Source organism: Megalobrama amblycephala, linkage group LG4 (assembly GCF_018812025.1).
Source record: "Megalobrama amblycephala isolate DHTTF-2021 linkage group LG4, ASM1881202v1, whole genome shotgun sequence".
Taxonomy (NCBI): Eukaryota; Metazoa; Chordata; class Actinopteri; order Cypriniformes; family Xenocyprididae; genus Megalobrama; species Megalobrama amblycephala.
In genome coordinates, this window is record NC_063047.1 from 54,934,375 (window position 1) to 54,954,962 (window position 20,588).

Consider the following 20,588-nt stretch of genomic DNA (forward strand, 5'->3'; position numbering starts at 1 on the left):
TGACTTTATGTTTCGTGGGACATTTTGTGGAACAGGAGCACAAAGCAGGGTGTGTGAGAGGTGGTATCTGAGTAGCAGCTGTGTGTGAATAATGGAAGCGTGGGTAAAGTGATCTCATATCACCACTGACAGCCCAGAGACACCAAACAAAAGACCAGGTTTCCACCAGTGTGTGTGTCTGTCCCACTGCATGTACTCTGACAGTGCAACAGCTGCTATTAAGGTAATTGTTTCTCATAGAATCAGGTACTTAATGGACACAAAAGCACTGCATCCCCCTTTTTACATTCCCTCCCATTTGGTCCTGGCTATAGGTGGAGGTGGTTATTTGAGAAGGCCCATTACTCTCTCTCATTATATTATTGGTTGTCATATCACTCATTCGAGTCTCTATCCCTTTATTTCTATCCTCTCTCTCACCAGAGTCACAGGCAGTAGAATGGTGAGTAGTGCAATGTGATGGAGGACCAGCAGGAACTCTTTCCTCACAAATGAGTTGACGGTTCGTAGAGAGTGGCTTTTATAGTCCTTGTGACCTTTGACCCGGAAGCGATAGTAATGGCTGAGGTACATGGCGAAGATGTCATATGACATGTAGGGAACGCCATACCAAATGACAAAATAGGTGGTCAGCCAGTGTCTGGAACAGAAGATGAACAGAACAGGTGAACAAATCATGTTGACAGTGTAGAGTGATTTCAAACAAATTACAAATATGCTCATTCTCATCTTCTAAAAAACCTTTTTTACTATTCTTAAGTATTCTAAAAGTTTGTATTTCAAAAGTGTGTGGTCAGTAAGTACTTATTTTAAAGAAATTGATACTTTAATTCAGCAAGGATACATTACATTGATCAAAAGAGACAGTGAAGGCATTGATTTTGAATTAATACAAAAGATTTATATTTCAAATAAACTTTTTAAATTTTTATTCACCTAAGAATTCTGAAAAAAATGTATCAAGGTTTTCACAAAAATAATAAGAAGCACAACTGTTTTCAACATTGATAATAATAACAAATGTTTCTTCAGCATCAAGTCAACATATTAAAATGATTTCTGATGGATCATGTGACACAGAAGTCTAATGGCTTACATTTTAAAATATATTAAAATAAAAAAGGGATTTAAAATTGTAAAAATATTTGACAATATTGCTGTTTTTACTTTATTTTTGACCAAATAAATGCAGCTTTGGTGAGCATAAGAGACTTCTTTCAAAAACATAAAAAAAAAAAAAAAATTCCGACCCAAAACTTTTGAATGGTAATGTACTAACTAGATTAACTATATGCTATTTTTTCCACCTGGTTTATCATCTGATAGCTGATAGTTCTTTATTAAAATAGAACTGTAACATTCAAAATTATAATTGACATAATAGCTTAAAGAGCCTTTATGAGGGTGTGGAATGAAACCAACAACCTAAAAATGTATTCTGTAAGGTGTGGCTAAAATGTGTCATGTTTGTTTACCACATGTCATTAGGTCATTAGCTAGTGGCAATTTTAAATATCCTACAAGCTACAGATATAGTCCAAATTTAGAAAAATCTATTAATAGATGGATATAAAGTTAAAATAATACTTTACGCATTAGAAAATATAAGAAAAAGAGTCGTAAACAAATTTGTCTGCAGAAAATGTCTCTTTGGGGACATCTTCAATTGTAAAAGCTGTTTATACATAATTTATGCATTATTCTTTTTGGGGCAGCCGACAGGGTAAGACTTAGTCATTACTTATTATTACCTTTATAAAAAAAACAATAGAAGTCAAAAATATGTACTCATTTTTGATATCTAAGTATATGTGTGTGTTTGGATAACCTACAGCAAAGGGACACTGTTCCACAGACTTTGCACATGTAATCAGAGGTGAATTCTTTACTTAACACAAAGAGAGCTTACTGCTACACTGTCCTGGAACATTTCTATATTGTTCATATGCAACACAGATGAGATATGCATCAATTATATTGTAAATATAGGATTCACATAGTATTTTTTCAAACACTTTATTTATCTTTCATATTTAGAAACTAAAAGAAAACATAGTAACACTTTACAATAAGGTTCATTAGTTAACATTAGTTAACTACATTAGTTAACATGAGCTAATAATGAACTGCACTTATACAGCATTTATTAATCTTTGTTAATGTACATTTTCAACATTTAATGTTTAACTAATGAACCTTATTGTAAAGTGTTACCGAAAACATAATAGCTAAGGTACACAAAAGCCTGGACCATTATTATCATAGACATACAAATTAACATGAATACATATCAATGAACAGTATGCATAAAGGTTCAGAAGATTTGGAATATAGCACATAAATTGTTTATGATACTTTTATGGTGATTTCTTTATTCTTTTTGGAGTTTGGCAAAATAAATCACAATCCACTTCCTTTATAAAAGAAAAGAATATTTTTATTTAGCAAGGATGCTTTAAATTGATCAAAAGTTACAATAAAAAAATGTATTTATATATATATATATATATATATATATATATATATATATATATATATATATATATATTTAAATCTTACAAAAGATTTATATTTCAAATAAATGCTGTTGATTTAAACTTTCCATTCACCAAAGAGACCTGAAATATTGTATCATGGTTTCCATTAAATAACAATAAGCAGCACAACCATTTTCAATACTAATAATAATAAAAAAAATGTTTCTTGACCACCAAATCAGCATAGACTGAAGGACAGAATTCATTTCTGAAGGACTGAGTGACACTGAAGTGACACTAAAGACTGAAGACACTGACGTCTGGAGTAATGATGCTGAAAATTCAGCTTTGCCATCACTGGAATTTTAAAATATATTGAAATAGAAAAGTTATTTTAAATTGTAATCATATTTCACAATATTGCTCTTTTACTGTATTTTTGACCAGCCTTGGGGAGCATAAGAGACCTCTTTCAAAAACATGAAAAAAATCCTACCAACCCCAAACTTCTGAACGATAGTGTAAATCTAAGGTGTTTTTTGTATTTTGTAGTCTTTCTTGGGTGGAAAACAAAAAAAGTTATCTAGCAGAATATGTAAGCTGTTACTTTCTATATGATCAAAGTGAAAGGTCTGAAAAGAAAATATCTGAAATATTTCTACAACATGAGGGTGAGTAAATGATGACAGATTTTCCATTTTTGAGTGAACTATTCCTTTAACACTCACAGTGTCATTGGATGCTCCTTGTCACTCAGGATCACGGCTGCGCATGTGCTCGAGCCAACTATTAAGCCTTTGGGGGATTAGCAGGGTGGTTGGGAGTTTCTCTAGGCCTGCCTGGCAAGTGCCTTCCATGGATTACTCTGTTATGCCACAAACACACGCACACATTTCACCCAGCCCACATGAACAGGTGGCAGAGGCTGAAATTGCAGGTGTCAGTCTAGTGCCAGGGAAGGGCAGAGGGAGGAAGGGTGCAGAGGAAGGTAACAGCTGTTGCCCTGGGACTCTGTGTACCTAATCTCCTCCTCCCTATGTCCTTGGGGTGGGGGCGGAGCCAAAGGGGTCAACAGATGTGGCATGAGCATAGAGGTAAGCACTGTTGCCCTGAGGCTGTTGTGATTGGCCACTGAAGTGAACAAAGGCATGGGCAGGTAAGGTGTAATGGACCGCCTTCTTAAAGCAACATCACACCAATTGTGAACATCAAACTGTTGACGTAGTGTAGTAATGCTTTAGAGAAAGAGGATTTGAGCAGGTTTTATTTTGTAATTTAATTCTATATTTTCATAATTTATGAGAACAGAATTTACACTGCCATTGAGTAGTTTGGGGTTAGTAAGATTTTTTATTTTTCTAAGAGAAGTGAAGTAAGAGGTGACTTATGCTCACCAAAGCTGCATTTATTTGATCAAAAATACTGTAAAACAGTAATATTGTGAAATATTATTACAATTTAAGATGTTTTTTCAATATTTCTATTTTAAAATGTAATTTATTTCTTTGATTGTAAAGCTGAATTTTCAGCATCATTACTCCAGTTTTCAGTGCCACATGATCCTTCAGAAATCATATTAATAAGCTGATTTGGTGCTCAAGATACATTTTGGTAACACTTTACAATAAGGTTCATTTGTTAACATTAGTTAATGCATTAACTAACATGAACAAACTATGAGCAATACATATGTTACTCTATTTGTTAATCTTTGTTAACGTTAGTTAATAAAAAATATAGCTATTCATAGTTTGTTCATGTTACTTCACAGTGCATTAACTAATGTTAACAAATACAACTCTTGATTTTAATAATGTATTAATATGTTTGTGGAAAAAATTTGTTAACATTTTAGCTTAGGGTCCAATTCTCACTATTAACTAGTTGCTTGTTAGCTTGCATATTACTAGTATATTGGCTGTTTATTAGTACTTATAAAGCACATATTAATGCCTTATTCTGCATGACCATACATTATTCTACATCCCTTAATCCTACCCAATACCTAAACTTAAAGGATTAGTTCACTTTCAAATGAAAATTAGCCCAAGCTTTACTCACCCTCAAGCCATCCTAGGTCTATATGACTTTCCTTTTTTCTGATGAACACAATCAGAGAAATATTAATAAACATCCTGACGCATCCAAGCTTTATAATGGCATTAAGCGTTACCAAACGAGTATAAGCTGAAGAAAGTGTCTCCATCCACATCCATCCATCATAAACATATTCAACACGGCTCTGGGGGGTTAATAAAGGCCTTCTGAAGAGAAGCGATGCATTTGTGTAAAAAAATGTCCATATTTAAAAATCTTATAAGTAAAATATCCAGCTCCCACCAGAACGCCTTCCATATTCTACTTACGAAGAAAGTGTAAAACTTTAGCAGTTCAAAAAGCTTACACTACATCCTAAGCCTTCCCTATTCAACTTACAGAAAAGTGTAACTAACGCGACGCCAGTTTACACTTTCTTCATAAGTAGAATATGGAAAGCGGTCTGGCGGAAGCTGGATATTGTACTTCATAACTTGATAAATGATGGATGGATGTGGATGGAGACACTTTCTTCAGCTCATACTCATTTGGTAATGCTTACTGCCATTATAAAGCTTGGATGTGTCAGGATATTTATTAATATAAGTCAATCAGACTTATGTTATGTTAGTGTTCATCAGAAAGAAGAAAGTCATATACACCTTGGATGGCTTGGGTAAATAAAGCTTGGGCTAATTTTCATTTGAAAGTGAACTAATCCTTTAACAACTACCTTACTAACTATTAATAAGCAGTGATTAGGAGTTTATTGGGTCAAAAGTCATAGTTAATAGTTAGTTAATAGTGAGAATTGGACCCTAAACTAAAGTGTGACTGAAAATTTGTTAAACACTGTAAAAGTCTTTACTAGGGCTGGACGATTAATCGAAAAGTAATCAAAACTGAAATTCAGAACCTATAACTGACATAATTTTCCCATGTTGGTTATTTCAGTTTTTTAAATCTTGTTATAACTTCCCACTTAAAAAAACATACTACCGCATGTGTAGCCACGTGACTCTGCCCCGTCCAGTCAGTGGAAGCAACACAGAGGTGAATGCCAAGTCAACACACAGAGATGGCGCGCGAGCGGTGAACCTTGCGTCTTCACTAAACTTTGTCATTTGTATGTGTTTTAAGGTTTACCAGTTTGGACATTCAAGTGATCGGATGTGTATTATTATATAGAGCTACCGTGCTCACGCAGCTGCATTGTGGCATGAACACTCATACAAACAGTAACGTTAGCTGAACAAAACGTGAAGATTGCACGCACACAGAGAAATGCAGAAACTAGTTGTCAGTGCTGTCCTGTGATTTATCACTAAAGTAGTTTACAAACTCATAAGTTATTATAGCATATATATTTTTCAACTTTTGAAGTAACTATTTACAACCCACAACTTCACAATTAACAGAGAGACGGTATGACTAATTCACACACACAATTGCTCTCTTTACGTACTGGTTCTGTGCTAATTTATCTTTATCTGATTTACAAGGAGCAGAAATCTGTAAGAAATGTTACAAGCCATAGATAAAATAACTGCTGAAAGTGAGCTGTTATGTCAGATCACTCTTTCAATAGGAAAAAATATCCCACTTTTAATAGTTAAGCATATTTACAGTACAAACCATGTAAGTGAACTATGAGGGCAAAAAAAAAATTGTTTATTAATCATAATCGAGGTAAAATGCTCAATTAATCAAGGTTTTGATTTTAGGTCATAATCGTCCCTAGTCTTTACTGTCATTTCTGTGTCAATTTAATGTGCCCTTGATGAATAAAAGTATTTCTATTAAAAAAATCTTACTGACCCTAATTGTTTAAATCATTTAAAATAATTTATTTGTAATTGGTTACTGAAATAAGTGTTTTCTACACAGTATTGACCAATCACCATCTAGTGCTGCTTTATCCGTTTTATCAATACCTTTACAGAAAAATGCAGGACAATATAATAATTTGCTGCAGAAAAGCTCATTATTGGTGCACTGTGAAAGGTGTGGAACAGGATTGGTCCACTTACCGGTCCATAATCACATTGCCTTTGCACGAGGACACCACAATGATTCCAGCTGCGGTGGCCATAACAGCATGAATGGATGACACCAACCTACGAGAGAAAGTGAAAACAAATTCATGCAGGTTACCTCATATTTAGATATTTCCAGACTAGAGGCTATATAAACAACATAAAAGATACATTAGTAAAAAAAAAAAAAAAATCAGTATTATTTATATGGATCCTTTAAAGCATATACCAGTGACTTAGAGACTAATTTGACAATATGTAATTTGACTGCAACTAAATGGCACATCAAGGAGAGCTAGTGGATGTCAAGATTTTCAGTGAATAACTGACCACTATGGATCACTTTTAAAATACCTTTATGATGCTTTTTTGTCATTTTTATTTTATTGTCACTTTTAATTATATTGAAGTGTGGCCAGAATATTCTGACTCTAGTCTTTATTTTGAAAAATCTACATGAATGTTCATTGATCTGACATCCACTGCTCATCAGGACAGGTTCAGTCGTGACTTGGCGTCCGAGCCGGAGTTAAGTGACAGTGCTCTGAGAAGCTTCAGTGTTAATAAGGTTGAATGTTAGAGTTAGCCAGGCCTGATAGTCATCCACCACCATCAAACCCTAAATGGAGATAAAGTCATACTGTTTGTGTGTGGGAAAGATTAAGCGTTTCTGCTGTACCTCACCAACCTTGGACCGCTGGGTAAAACTTGGGTCAAATCATAAAAATAAAAAAAAATTAGATGTATTTATTATCAGGGAAAAACTGCTTTAAAGACCCATCTTAAAGGGTTTTATTCTAAGCTCATAGTGTATTATTATAAAAAAAAAAAAGAAAAGAATCCTTTGAGTAAAAAGATTCCCTTTGACTACTGCTGCTAATATCCATGCCCTTTCGGGCTGAATCCATTAATAATAGTCAGAGGTCATGTGATATCTCTTTGACGGTGTGTCAATGTTTTCTCTTGGGCCTATACTCTGAACATGCTCATTCACATTCTGGAATTAATAAACTGGTTAAAGATGAATAAACAGATAGTACAGTCATATACCGAATCATATTTCTCATCAGTACCTTTCATTTACCCTCTCATTTTGAACCTGCCTGTTTTAATATCTTAAAAAAATTACCTGAGAATTAAAATCGCAAAAGATTTTTTTGTAACACTTATTAGTTAACATGAACTAACAATGAACAATACTTCTACAGCATTTATTAATCTTAGTTGATGTTAATTTCTTCATTTACTAACACATTTTTAAGATTAGAAGTTAACATTAGTTAATGCCCTGTGAACTAACATGGACATTTTTATTAACTAATTAATTGTTAGTAAATGCATTAACTAATATTTACAAATAAGACCTTATTGTTGTTACGGGTCTGGTGTTGTTAAAGATGAGGCTTTCACGGACGTCCACAACAAAAGGGTATTTATTCATTAAGCAGAGAGAAACAACATCAAACACACAGTATAACATAAGAACAGACAAGGAGTGAAGGGAGTCCATATATATAGGGAGTGCAAACGAGGAAGTCCAGGTGATGATGATAGGTGATGATGAGGAGCTGACGAGGGAAGTGAGTGCAGGTGTAGAGACAAGAGGATCATGGGAAATGGAGTTCTAGAGACAAGGGATACGTAACAGTACCTCCCCCTCCCGGTAGGCGCGTCCTCGCGCCTTAGATGTAACACCGGGAAGGGGGGGGGTGGGCGCCCTGGAGACCTCATGCCGGTGCAGGGAGAGGCATGGGTAGGAGTGGAGGTCTCCAGGGCGGGTCCATGAGCCATGGCGGGTCAGGTGCAGCGGGCAGCCATGGCGGGTCAGGTGCAGTGGGCAGCCATGGCGGGTCAGGTGCAGCGGGCAGCCATGGCGGGTCAGGAGACGTGGGCAGCCATGGCGGGTCAGGAGACGTGGGCAGCCACGGCGGGTCAGGTGCAGTGGGCAGCCACGGCGGGACAGGAGACGTGGGCAGCCACGGCAGTGTTCGGAGCCCACCCCCATGTGTATTCCCCACATGTCCCCCACCCACGGTACCCCCCCCCAAAAAAAAATACTTGGGGAGGTTTAGGATAGCAACAAGGAGTCCCAGAGACATCATGGAAATGTGGGTGGAGGAGCATGGAGCGGGCTTGGCGGCGCGTGGAACAGCTGATTCGGCGGCTGAGACTGGAGCGGAGGGCTCGGCGGCTGAGACTGGAGCGGAGGGCTCGGCGGCTGAGACTGGAGCGGAGGGCTCGGCGGCTGAGACTGGAGCGGAGGGCTCGGCGGCTGAGACTGGAGCGGAGGGCTCGGCGGCTGAGACTGGAGCGGAGGGCTCGGCGGCTGAGACTGGAGCGGAGGGCTCGGCGGCTGAGACTGGAGCGGAGGGCTCGGCGGCTGAGACTGGAGCGGAGGGCTCGGCGGCTGAGACTGGAGCGGAGGGCTCGGCGGCTGAGACTGGAGCGGAGGGCTCGGCGGCTGAGACTGGAGCGGAGGGCTCGGCGGCTGAGACTGGAGATACTGGCTCTGCGGCTGAGACTGGAGATACTGGCTCTGCGGCTGAGACTGGAGATACTGGCTCTGCGGCTGAGACTGGAGATACTGGCTCTGCGGCTGAGACTGGAGATACTGGCTCTGCGGCTGAGACTGGAGATACTGGCTCTGCGGCTGAGACTGGAGATACTGGCTCGGCGGCGGAGACTGGCGCTGCTTGCTCGGCGGCGGAGACTGGCGCTGCTTGCACGGCGGCGGAGACTGGCGCTGCTTGCTCGGCGGCGGAGACTGGAGATGCAGGCTCGGCGGAGGCTGGAGATGCAGGCTCGGCGGAGGCTGGAGATGCAGGCTCGGCGGAGGCTGGAGATGCAGGCTCGGCGGAGGCTGGAGATGCAGGCTCGGCGGAGGCTGGAGATGCAGGCTCGGCGGAGGCTGGAGATGCAGGCTCGGCGGAGGCTGGAGATGCAGGCTCGGCGGAGGCTGGAGATGCAGGCTCGGCGGAGGCTGGAGATGCAGGCTCGGCGGAGACTGGAGAGCTTGGCTCGGTGGAGACTGGGGAACTTGGCTCGGCGGAGACTGGAGAAACTGGCTCAGAGAAAAAGTCTATAAGCCAGACCGCATCATCTGGCGGCTTGCATAGAGTTGGAGCGGCGGGCTCGGAAAGGGCTGGAGCGGGCTCTGGAGTGACTGGAGCGGGCTCTGGAGAGACTGGGGCGTGCTTCTTCCCTCTCCTCCGCCTTCTGGACCCAACGGAGGATTGTGGGTCCAGCGTTGACCAGGAAATCAGTTCACTGGAGGGATATGTGGAGGAAGAAGGAGTCTGACCAACTGGCCTGGCCACCTCTGTTTCCGGAGGGACTGGACTGGATTGACACATATCCTGAACCTCATCGACAAAGAAATTAGATCCGTTTAAATACAAAATTAGATTAATGGTTTCGCTCAAGGAAAAAGAATTTTCAGGTTCATCAAAACGGATAGTGTCATCGTCCAGTCCATCCAGAAACAGGGCGTTCAAAAGTGCATCTGACCAGTTAGTCAGGAAAGCCAGCTCTACAAATTCCTCCACATACCTCTCCAGTGAACGGTCAACCTGGAAGAGTCCAACGAGCCGTTCCGCCGCAGAGAGAGGTGGTGAAGGAGTAGGAGCCTCGATATGACGAGCCGTTGTGGATACCCATCTTATGATGTGGAGGTCCAACGGTTGGGTCTGTTCTTCTGTTACGGGTCTGGTGTTGTTAAAGATGAGGCTTTCACGGACATCCACAACAAAAGGGTATTTATTCATTAAGCAGAGAGAAACAACATCAAACACACAGTATAACATATAAGAACAGACAAGGAGTGAAGGGAGTGAGTCCATATATATAGGGAGTGCAAACGAGGAAGTCCAGGTGATGATGATAGGTGATGATGAGGAGCTGACGAGGGAAGTGAGTGCAGGTGTAGAGACAAGAGGATCATGGGAAATGGAGTTCTAGAGACAAGGGATACGTAACAATTGTAAAGTGTTAACCATTTTTCTTTCTCATTTTGAATAGAATTTTAGCTTGTTTTGTTCCATTCAAGCAAATGGTTGTGATGCTGAAGAGACAAAATTTGCACATTACAAATGGAAAAAGGAAAATTTTCAAATTATATTGTCTGACAGCAAGTCTTAACGCCTTACACAATTTTACATCTCAGGTATTGTAAATGTTAACTGTTTACTGGAAAATAAGACAAAGATTGCATAATAATTTGATCTGTAAGCAGAGGTCGCATTAGACTTTCTGACTATCCGTCATTTTCAAGTGTGGGTTTCGGAAGGTTGGAGTAATGGGCGTGGCGAAAGGTCTTTACAATTGGTCATGAAAGCTGCTGGTTAGGGTGTAGGGTTAGTTACTGTTGTAGAATTCACCTTTCGGAACGCCCCTCACCTTTCAGCATGCCCATTACTCCAATCTGCAGCTACCCCTGTCTCGGAGAGCGTCTTAAAAATTCTGTCATAATCTATTACCCATCATTTTAATTTTAATATTTTTATGATAATAAGAATTTTAATAGCCTTTGTTTTCGTTCAGATTTTATTTTTTATTCATCTACAGGATGAGCATAAGGACAAGATTATGCATTTATTCATTTAGGAAAAGAACAGATGAATAGAGACTGTGCATCACTTTTCATGTTCAACACCACACGAAGCAGATGAATGTTTGTTTTTTGGGCCTTATTGGCCTGAGCAGGCAAATATGAACAATATATTAATAACAATTCAGATTATAATATGAACAAAACATAAAGAAATTAACTGAATTAAACTCAATCAATGCTCTATTCATTAGGACCATATGACGTCACAGTGCTTTATCTCAGCCATTTTTGTGCCCGGTCACAGCTGCGCGATACATTTCAGTCTATGGTCACAGCAGCCACAACTACCAGAGGAAGATCAACAAAACACTCTCAAAAAGGTTGACACAAGGTTACAATATGCCCGGGATATGTTGTGCTGTTAGCTGTAACAACAGTCATCAGAGAAATCCCGAACTACAATTTTATTCGATCCCAAAGGAGTTAGATCGGAGGAATAAATGGTTGCCTTCAATCAGAAGTGACTACTGGCAGCCAAACAGCAATGCACAACATTAACAACTACTGGGACTGTCATATACGTAACATTATATTGAGAACACTATTGTAATAAAACATTGTGAATTCAATGTGTTTAGTTGTTGTTTCAGCGCGTTGTTGTGGGAAGAGCAAGTTAAACATTCTTATTAGCATGTAACTTAGTTCAAGCTTCACTTGTGCATTTGCGTCATTTTGTGCAGATATAAGTCATAATATTAAATTTATGTAGTATAAATATCTGATTAATCTCATATAGGATGTGTTTCGTTAAGGTAAAGCTAAAAACTTAAGATAAACACTGAAGCTGAAGAGAATGAACACCCATAAACTGAAGCGCTTTGCAAGAAGGTTAATTAACGGGACGCATCCTATATAAGATCATTCAGATATTACAACTTTTATTTGCACAAAATCATGCACAGATGAACTTGTTGTGGATGCCCAGATAGCAACAGACTCCGGGGCGGATCCGCCTTCAAGTCGCCAGCTCCGCTGTACGCTCAGATTCAATTCGGCAACGCGCACAGGATATGCCCCGCCTCCGCACAGCGCACTGTCAACTCGCGGACTCGTTACAGATGCTGGGCGGATTCACTGACCGGACGCGCCTTTTTTCAACTGTCGTCGTCACTGAATCCTTCTCCTCACCGTGGAAAAGCTGGAGCCGGCAGGTCGGTGAAGACTAAACACGGTAAGAAAAGTTAAAATATGCTTTATTTGTTCAGCTGTATCCAGTAACATTACCGTTCATTGCTTTGTTTGATGTTTTTAAAAATGACTGTGGCCAAGTTAGCTCTTAGTGTCATTAGCGTTACTTAGATTTGAGTAAAAAAATAATTTGGCTAATAACCTTTTGAGTACAACGCTATTTGGACAGAATTTCTTTATATTTCTGGGAGGTGGGGTGATTTAATAAGCTGTCCGGGTTTAAGTCCAATCCTAAACGCAAATTTTCACTCCTTTCCAGTAAAATAGCAAGCGAGATAAGCTAATGTTAGGCCTAACGTTACCTGTTCTTTTCACTGAACTTCTAGTTGTTTGAGTCTATTTTTTTGTTTACATGAGGTGGAGAATATATGTAAAGTTGTTTCAGATCATTATTTCATATATTAATTCATAATTAATAAGTTACTGTGTGTGTGTGTGTGTGTTCTGTTGCAGCTTACAGCTCATTCAAGTGCCGCCAGTGTGTTTTTGGAGTATTTCTTCTTTCTATTTCATCTTTCATCTGAGGAAAGTAAGATTAAAAACTGTTTTAAACTTGATTTAGCTAGTTCTTTTGTCAAATACTGATAATGGTCCACAACTACAGCTTTTAACATGTAATAAATGTGCCGTTTTAAAAGATTTATACCTATAATTGATGGGTTAAAGTTTAAAAACCCACTTGTATCAGTAAACTTTAGTTGTAGTATACTAGTTTGAGTCTATTTTTGTTTACATTTGACAATTCTCCACCTCATGTAATGTTGTTTCAGATCATTATTTCATATCATAGAGAGGAAATGTCATTGCTCCCTATGTAGGCCTCACCGAGCCATGAGATTCAATCAAAATATCTTAATTTGTGTTCTGAAGATGAACGAAGGCATCACGGGTGTAGAACGACATGAGGGTAAGTAATAAATGACATTATTTTCATTTTTGGGTGAACTAACCCTTCAACTATAAGAAATTGACAAGATTTTTGTTACATTTTCTATTTTATCCCGTGCAACTGTTGGGCGCCATGACACAAAATGTGTCACAAGGAACATCCTTTCCCGCATTCAACCACATGGAGTCCAAGAAGTTCCTCCTGTGTAAGTAAATGTAATAAGTTTTGCCTGGCTAAAAAATTTAAGTACATTTATTTTTTTTGCCAACACATAACTTTTTTTGTTGTTGTTCAAAATGTATGTAACGAGTGAGTTCACACTGGGACTATTTCAGACTGGTTCTGGTCGGCAGCACTGTGGAGTAGCACAGTATCTGTGTGACTCGTCATAGACATAAACAGAGAGAAATAGCTCCGGCTATAATGTTCTTCCGCAAGATGCATGTAGTTCTGTTTATTAACCGCTAGAGCACCAAAAGTTACATAGTGTACCTATAAATGTCAGATAGTACACTTTTGTTTTTAAAGCAGTGGTTATGTGTATCCTTTTTTAAAAAAAAAAAAAAAAAACTGGTAGCTTCAATGTGAATTAATTTTTTAAATAAATCTGCTTGTGTATTACAGGTGCTGTGAGAAAGAACCATGTATCACGTACCGCCACTGATGAAGACATTACAAAACACAATACGATGGTTCAGCCTGGCAGCTGATAGGGGAAGCTCCAGGAACCGTCCCACTGTGAGCACCCAACAGTAGAGTTTCAGAGTATCATTGGCTACGTTTACATGCACCGATTTTCGTCAATCTGAATTAATTGAATCTGATTGCAGATCTGTTTACATGTACTATAAACATTGTAATCTGATTCAAATATCCATTTATATTTGTTTTATATACATTCCGATTAAAACTTTGATGTCATATCAATCACACTTGCGGTAACCCAGGTTGCGTCAACAGAGTCAGAGATATTGTCAAATGCAGCAAATCTTGGCAATATTAAGAGGATTTGGTATTTCCAATTAATGTAGGCCTGTTACATACTTCTAGTCTATTATTATTACTATTAGGTTAGGCTTCTTTCTTTTATTATTAAATTAATATTATAATAAATTTGCCCCACAATTTCATAGCGCATCGCCGCATAACTGGCGTGCTCTGAGAATAATATAACTTATAAGATTAGGCTATTAGCTATCTTTGAAAATGATTTAAACTTTTTTTAGGTCTGATACAATGAATTATAGGCCTATAATTAAAGTTATTAAGAATGTCAATGAAAATTAAGCGCAGCTTTACTTCAAGCACTGACTTTAAAAAACAAACCACCTGTTTAACACAAAATACTATTATTCTCATTTGTTTCACTAGCTTATATGTACGGCCACAAGTGAAATAATGGAATAAATTTAGACAGTTACATAGGCTACCGTTATCAGCATTTTATGTTGAAATTTGTCTCTGAGAATATGCTTTGTTAAAGCAGCCTCAGACAGCTCAGTCACTTTTTACTTTTTGTGGTGAATACTGACCGAGTTTGAGACTTTTTCATCAGCATAACTCTTGCGCAAAGTTTGGACGTTGCTTCTTGTGTGATATCCACTGGCTCCCCGTCTTGTCTTAAAACGGAAGAATATTGTGACGAAGTGATACATACGCCACTGCCTGTTGACATACATCTTTACAACTAAAGACGTGAACGTTAACTTTAAATGCGTGTCAGCATTGCACTGTTGTGCCCCAGAGGCTTCTGAATACTATTGAGAAAGTAGTCGGATTCAATGTTTACATGGTTATTTTTTGCTGTTTGATCGGATTAGAAAAGGAATAAACCACCCCTTCCAATCCGATCGAAATTTCATTCAGATCGATTAAGGTGTTTACATGAACGTTTTTCAATCCGATTGAGCCGTCAATCCGATTACAAATGGATTATTTGGGTGCATGTAAACGTAGCCAATGTTAACTTCAGTGTTTTGAAGTGTTCATTTAAAATCGCAACAGTTACAATAAAATAAAGAATGTTCAAGTTTATTTTTAAATAAATGTTTTAATTGTTTTAATTTCTATTCAAAGAATCTTAAAAAAAATCCAGTTTCTACAAAAAAATGAAGCAGTACAACTGTTTACAACATTAATAACAAAAATGTTGCTCGAATATTTACTCTTAAGTGTTATTTTTCATTAAATAAAAAATGTTTTTGGTACAATTTATGGTTGCATTTCATTTTCTGTAATTCTATTCAATACCTATTAATGTACATAAATAATAAAACTATAAAAATAGTAATAGTAATTACATACTCTAAATATATTTACAAACTATTTTTATAGTTTTATTGTAACTGGCTAAAGTTTTGAATGATTTCATCATGTTTTATTAATATTAATAAAGGTAAACATTAAATATTCAAGCTTTTATAGAGCAATCCAGTCTGTCTGATGTTGGTCCATTAGATTTTAAATATTTCTGTGTAGCCAGTTTTGGCCAGAATACTATTTCGAGAGTGATCTGAAAGGTATCCAGACCAAATGAACCACATAAACGGGTCCAGATCGGATCCGCGGCGGATCAGCTGCTTCATAAACGGGTCCAGATCGGATCCGCGGCGGATCAGCTGCTTCATGAACGGGTCCAGATCGGATCCGCGGCGGATGAACTACTTTATCGGCGGACACGGGGCGGGTCTCTTCCGGATCTGAACTGGATCCGCAATCCTTATCTGTTCCGGATCCGCTGCGCTGTGCAAGTGGACTCCGTTCCGGACCCGTTTTGCGGATCCGTTCCGGAGCTTGTGATACCGCCGGGGCGGATCCGTTGCGGAGTCAGTTTGCTATCTGGGTGCGTTCTTCCTGTAACAACATGCCAAAACACAGCAACTAAGCCCAAAGTGTTTACAACGTTTTATTACAATAGTGTATATAAATATAATGTTATGTATAAGAGAGCCCCAATCATAGTTAATAATGTTTTGTTTCTGTTTGAGAGCTCGCGCTGAAGCTAAAGATGATCATCAGTACCATAATGCGCTGCTGTGTTCGTTGCCGTGTTGGACACAAAAATGGTGGCGAGCATAGTGGAAGTGACGTTGTCGGTACCCATGAATATCTACGCTTCGTCCGAAATCGAATACTACTCTACTATATAATACGCAAAAAAAACAGTATGCGAACTGAGTAGTATGTCCGAATTCACAGTATTCGAAAAACAGTAGGCGAAAAGTACCCGGATGACTTACTACTTCCGATGAGATTCTGAAGTGTGCATACTATGGACACTTTACTATCCCATGACGCCACGGGAGAAGATTTTTGAATGGAGTTAAAGGGACATAACTGACGCTGGTAGGTCATGTAATAACAGTAACAACATAGCGGATGTAGTATGTCTGAATTCATTCAGACTACAAGCATTCGTACTATATAGAACATACTTTTTCAACGGTTGTGAAGTAAATTTAAATTTAAATTAGTACCTACTAAACAGTACGCGATTTCGGACGCAGCCCTAGAATCGCTGATGTCGTCAGTAGTACAGCTCTTCTTCTACTTCACTTTCCTCACTTTTTAAGCTTCACTATCGCCACCTAGTGATAAGGAATACAGACTGTGTTACATAGATCACCAGAAGCTGTATGTTCGTTTTTAAAGTATTTTAATTATGAAACTCTTATGAGTCTGTATTAATAGCTGTTATTTCATACTCCATTTGAAAGATTTGAAAGCAATATATGTTAGTCTTACAAAACTTTCATAAATAAAACATAAAATTATTTACATAAAAAGATTGTTTTAATCAATGACATCCATGCTTGGTTGTTCGCAGAAGACTAGTAGTAGGTGTAACTTGCAGAGGCATGGTTTGTAGTACTGCGGGGTGCAGACAGACCCTTCTCCATGCTAGAGACAGGAAGTGAAGCTAACATTGGATTTGGACATGCCTTGATGCTTCCTACCTTGGAATGCATCCTCTGAAGACCGCATTTTTCAGCTTTCGGACACAGCCAACTTCTTATGGCAGTTTTAATTTTGTTCTTGAGGCTGAACCCACGCTCTGCTGTCAAATTGAAGTGCCCTCGCCACCAACTGGACAGGGGTGGGAATTACAGTTACAAGTTACAATAGATCACCTAGTGTAATCTGTAAAAATGAAGGACAGCCTTCAGATTTTACCATCACTGCTAAAAAAATTCAATGACAGAAATTATTCGGTCAACGCAACCTCTGCCTGTAAGCCCCTTGCACAATAATGTAATGTCTTTGAATTATCTTCATTTCGATGCTTTTCTCAGTAAGTATCTATCAGGGGTGTTTTCTCCGAGGAGGCAAGGAAGGCAGTACCTCCTCAAAAAAAATAGGATGTGAAAATGATCCATATTACATATAAAACAAAACAAATATTAAAAATTATGATATTAAAAAGAGCGCAAGTCGCGCGTATTTCTAAAGAAACACTGCCCAACAGCGACACCCACAGGTAAAGTTACAGCAGAAGTCATGCCTCCCTTTTCACTCATAGAAAACCATAGAAAACCATTAGACCCCCGTCGTGTGATGGGTTTTGAGAATGAATGGGGGAAAGTCATGTGAGAGGAGGCAATGTCTCCGTCACGCTATGATTGGATGTAATTGGTTATGATTGGATATGATTGGATTGTGTGATAAATCCCGCCTCTTGTTGACGTGCACGTTCCGTGCGTCAGTTTAACTGAACAAATGATGGCGTCAATGGGAAGACTAATTGAAAAGTAAGTAAACAGATCACCCAGTTAGATATCACTGCTTTATGTCACGTCAAAATCACACTTGAAATGGACTGAAAGCATGATGACTGCAGGGTTTTTTTTAGTGCAATCAGCTTGGTGAAATTTAAAATACAATTCGTGTCTGTAACAGACGGTGTTTACGGAGAATGACTGATGATCCAAAATAGCATAAGTTGACAATCAAAAAGAAAAACATCAATACACAAATAAAATATATTGTTTAAATTATTATTGCCTTTAGTTAATATTTTGAAATGAATGTAGAAATGCTAAAAAACACTAACTTAATGAGATTGAGATTGTTTTGATAAATAGAACATTACATTGTTAATGTAAAATTACAAAATACACTGCATTCCAAATTATTATGCAAGTGACATATCAGTAAGATTTCAGTAGAATGTTTAGATTTTAGTTTTTCTAAGAAAATGTTTGTTTGTTTATTTAAGCATGTCTTTTTAGATAACTGGTATCAATCTCAGACAAAATAATTTGCCAGGTCTATGGAAACCCTACTTAGAGGTTGTTCCACCAGAGTTGCATGTTTTTAAGTAATGTCCATTATTAAATTGATTAAACTGATGTAATAATCATCATTTTCATTTCATTTCATTTATTTTATTTATAAAGCAAATTTAAAAACAACCCAAGGTTGACCAAAGTGCTGTACAGATCATAATACTCAAAGATAAAAATAAATTGCAATATATAAAACAGCAGACATTTACAAACCCGATTCCAAAAAAGTTGGGGTACAAATTGTGAATAAAAACAAAAAATTCAATGATGTGGAAGTTTCAAATTTCAATATTTTATTCAGAATACAACATAGATGACATATCAAATGTTTAAACTGAGAAAATTTTAAGGGAAAAATAAGTTGATTTTAAATTTCATGGCATCAACACATCTCAAAAAAGTTAGGACAAGGCCATGTTTACCACTTTGTGGCATCCCCTCTTCTTTTTATAACAGTCTGCAAATGTCTGGGGACTGAGGAGACAAGTTGCTCAAGTTTAGGAATAGAAATGTTGTCCCATTCTTGTCTAATACAGGCTTCTAGTTGCTCAACTGCCTTAGGTCTTCTTTGTCGCATCTTCCTCTTTATGATGCGCCAAATGTTTTCTATGGGTGAAAGATCTGGACTGCAGGCTGCCCATTTCAGTACCCAGATCCTTCTTCTACGCAGCCATGATGTTGTAATTGATGCAGTATGTGGTCTGGCATTGTCATGTTGGAAAATGCAAGGTCTTCCCTGAAAGAGACGACGTCTGGATGGGAGCATATGTTATTTTAGAACTTGGATATACCTTTCGGCATTGATGGTGCCTTTCCAGATGTGTAAGCTGCCCATGCCACACGCACTCATGCAACCCCATACCATCAGAGATGCAGGCTTCTGAAGTGAGCGCTGATAACAACTTGGGTTGTCCTTGTCCTATTTAGTCCGGATGACATGGGGTCCCAGTTTTCCTAAAAGAACTTCAAATTTTGATTCGTCTGACCACAGAACAGTTTTCCACTTTGCCACAGTCCATTTTAAATGAGCCTTGGCCCAGATAAAATGCCTGCGCTTCTGGATCATGTTTAGATATGGCTTCTTTTTTGACCTATAGAGTTTTAGCCGGCAACGGCGAAGTCCCAACTTTTTTGGAATGTGTAGCTCTCATGAAATCCAAAATGAGCCAATATTTGGCATGACATTTCAAAATGTCTCACTTTTAACATTTAATATGTTATCTATATTCTATTGTGAATAAAATATAAGTTTATGAGATTTGTAAATTATTGCATTCCTTTTTTATTCACAATTTGTACAGTGTCCCAACTTCTTTGGAATCGGGTTTGTAAATACCAACCCTAAGAAGATGTTTTTTTAAGTTTAGATTTAAAAGAGGAGAGTGATGGTGCCATTCGGATCAATACCGGAAGGCTGTTTCAGAGTTTAGGGCCTATTACCGCAAATGCTCGGTCTCCATGATGTTTTTGCCTAGATTTACAAACAGAAGGCAATCCAAGGTTGCTAGATCTAAGTGACCTGGATGGATTATGACAATGTAGAATGTCAGATAGGTATGTTGGTGCTAGGCCATGTAGTGCTTTAAAAACAAAAATAAAATTTTGAACTCAATTATAGTTTGACTGGTAGCCAATGCAGAGAGATCAAAATTGGGGTGATGTGATCAAATTTGCAACTATCAGTCAACAGCATGGCTGCAGCATTTTGAACCATTTGAAGACACCCAATAGATGTTTGGTTTGCCCCATAGTAGAGTGAATTGCAGTAATCGAGGTGTGAAGTGATAAACGCTTGAATAACTGTTTCTAAATTAGAGAGAATTAATTTGTTTATCAAACTTAAGACCTGAGTCAAATAACACACCAAGATTTTTCACACAGGGAGTAACAAAGGGACTTAAGTCGCCAAGGTCCAGATCGCCAAAGTCGTGAGAGTCACTAGGACCAAACAGTACTACTTCAGTTTTATTCCCATTTAAGGCCAAAACATTTTGTGAAAGCCATAATTTCACTTCCTGTAAACATGCTAGCAGGACCTCTATGGAGCTAGAATCATTATGTTTAAAT

General features: G+C 38.3%; 1 protein-coding gene and 1 long non-coding RNA gene across 4 annotated transcripts in view; one reads left to right on the plus strand and one right to left on the minus strand.

The window, feature by feature from the left end:
- Positions 1–20,588, minus strand: part of tlcd3a (TLC domain containing 3A) — a 69,792-nt gene that overhangs the window by 9,357 nt on the left and 39,847 nt on the right. The window contains exons 1-3 of one of the 2 annotated variants that reach the window (XM_048190072.1): positions 16,713–18,077; positions 6,545–6,631; positions 421–640 (exon numbers count right to left, since the gene is read on the minus strand). In XM_048190072.1, the coding sequence (XP_048046029.1) occupies positions 421–640; positions 6,545–6,606 (282 nt within the window). In that variant the 5' untranslated portion in view covers positions 6,607–6,631; positions 16,713–18,077. Of the gene's footprint in view, positions 1–420; positions 641–6,544; positions 6,632–16,712; positions 18,078–20,588 lie in introns of those variants that run through there. The other variant, XM_048190071.1, reaches the window with a different exon arrangement.
- On the plus strand, positions 11,615–15,198 carry LOC125267964. Of its 2 annotated transcripts, none has more exons than XR_007184751.1 (4): positions 11,615–12,330; positions 12,801–12,876; positions 13,118–13,441; positions 13,861–15,198. It is a non-coding gene; the product is annotated as an uncharacterized LOC125267964 (long non-coding RNA). The 2 variants fall into 2 exon arrangements; XR_007184752.1 differs by having other exon boundaries at positions 11,621–12,330; positions 13,218–13,441.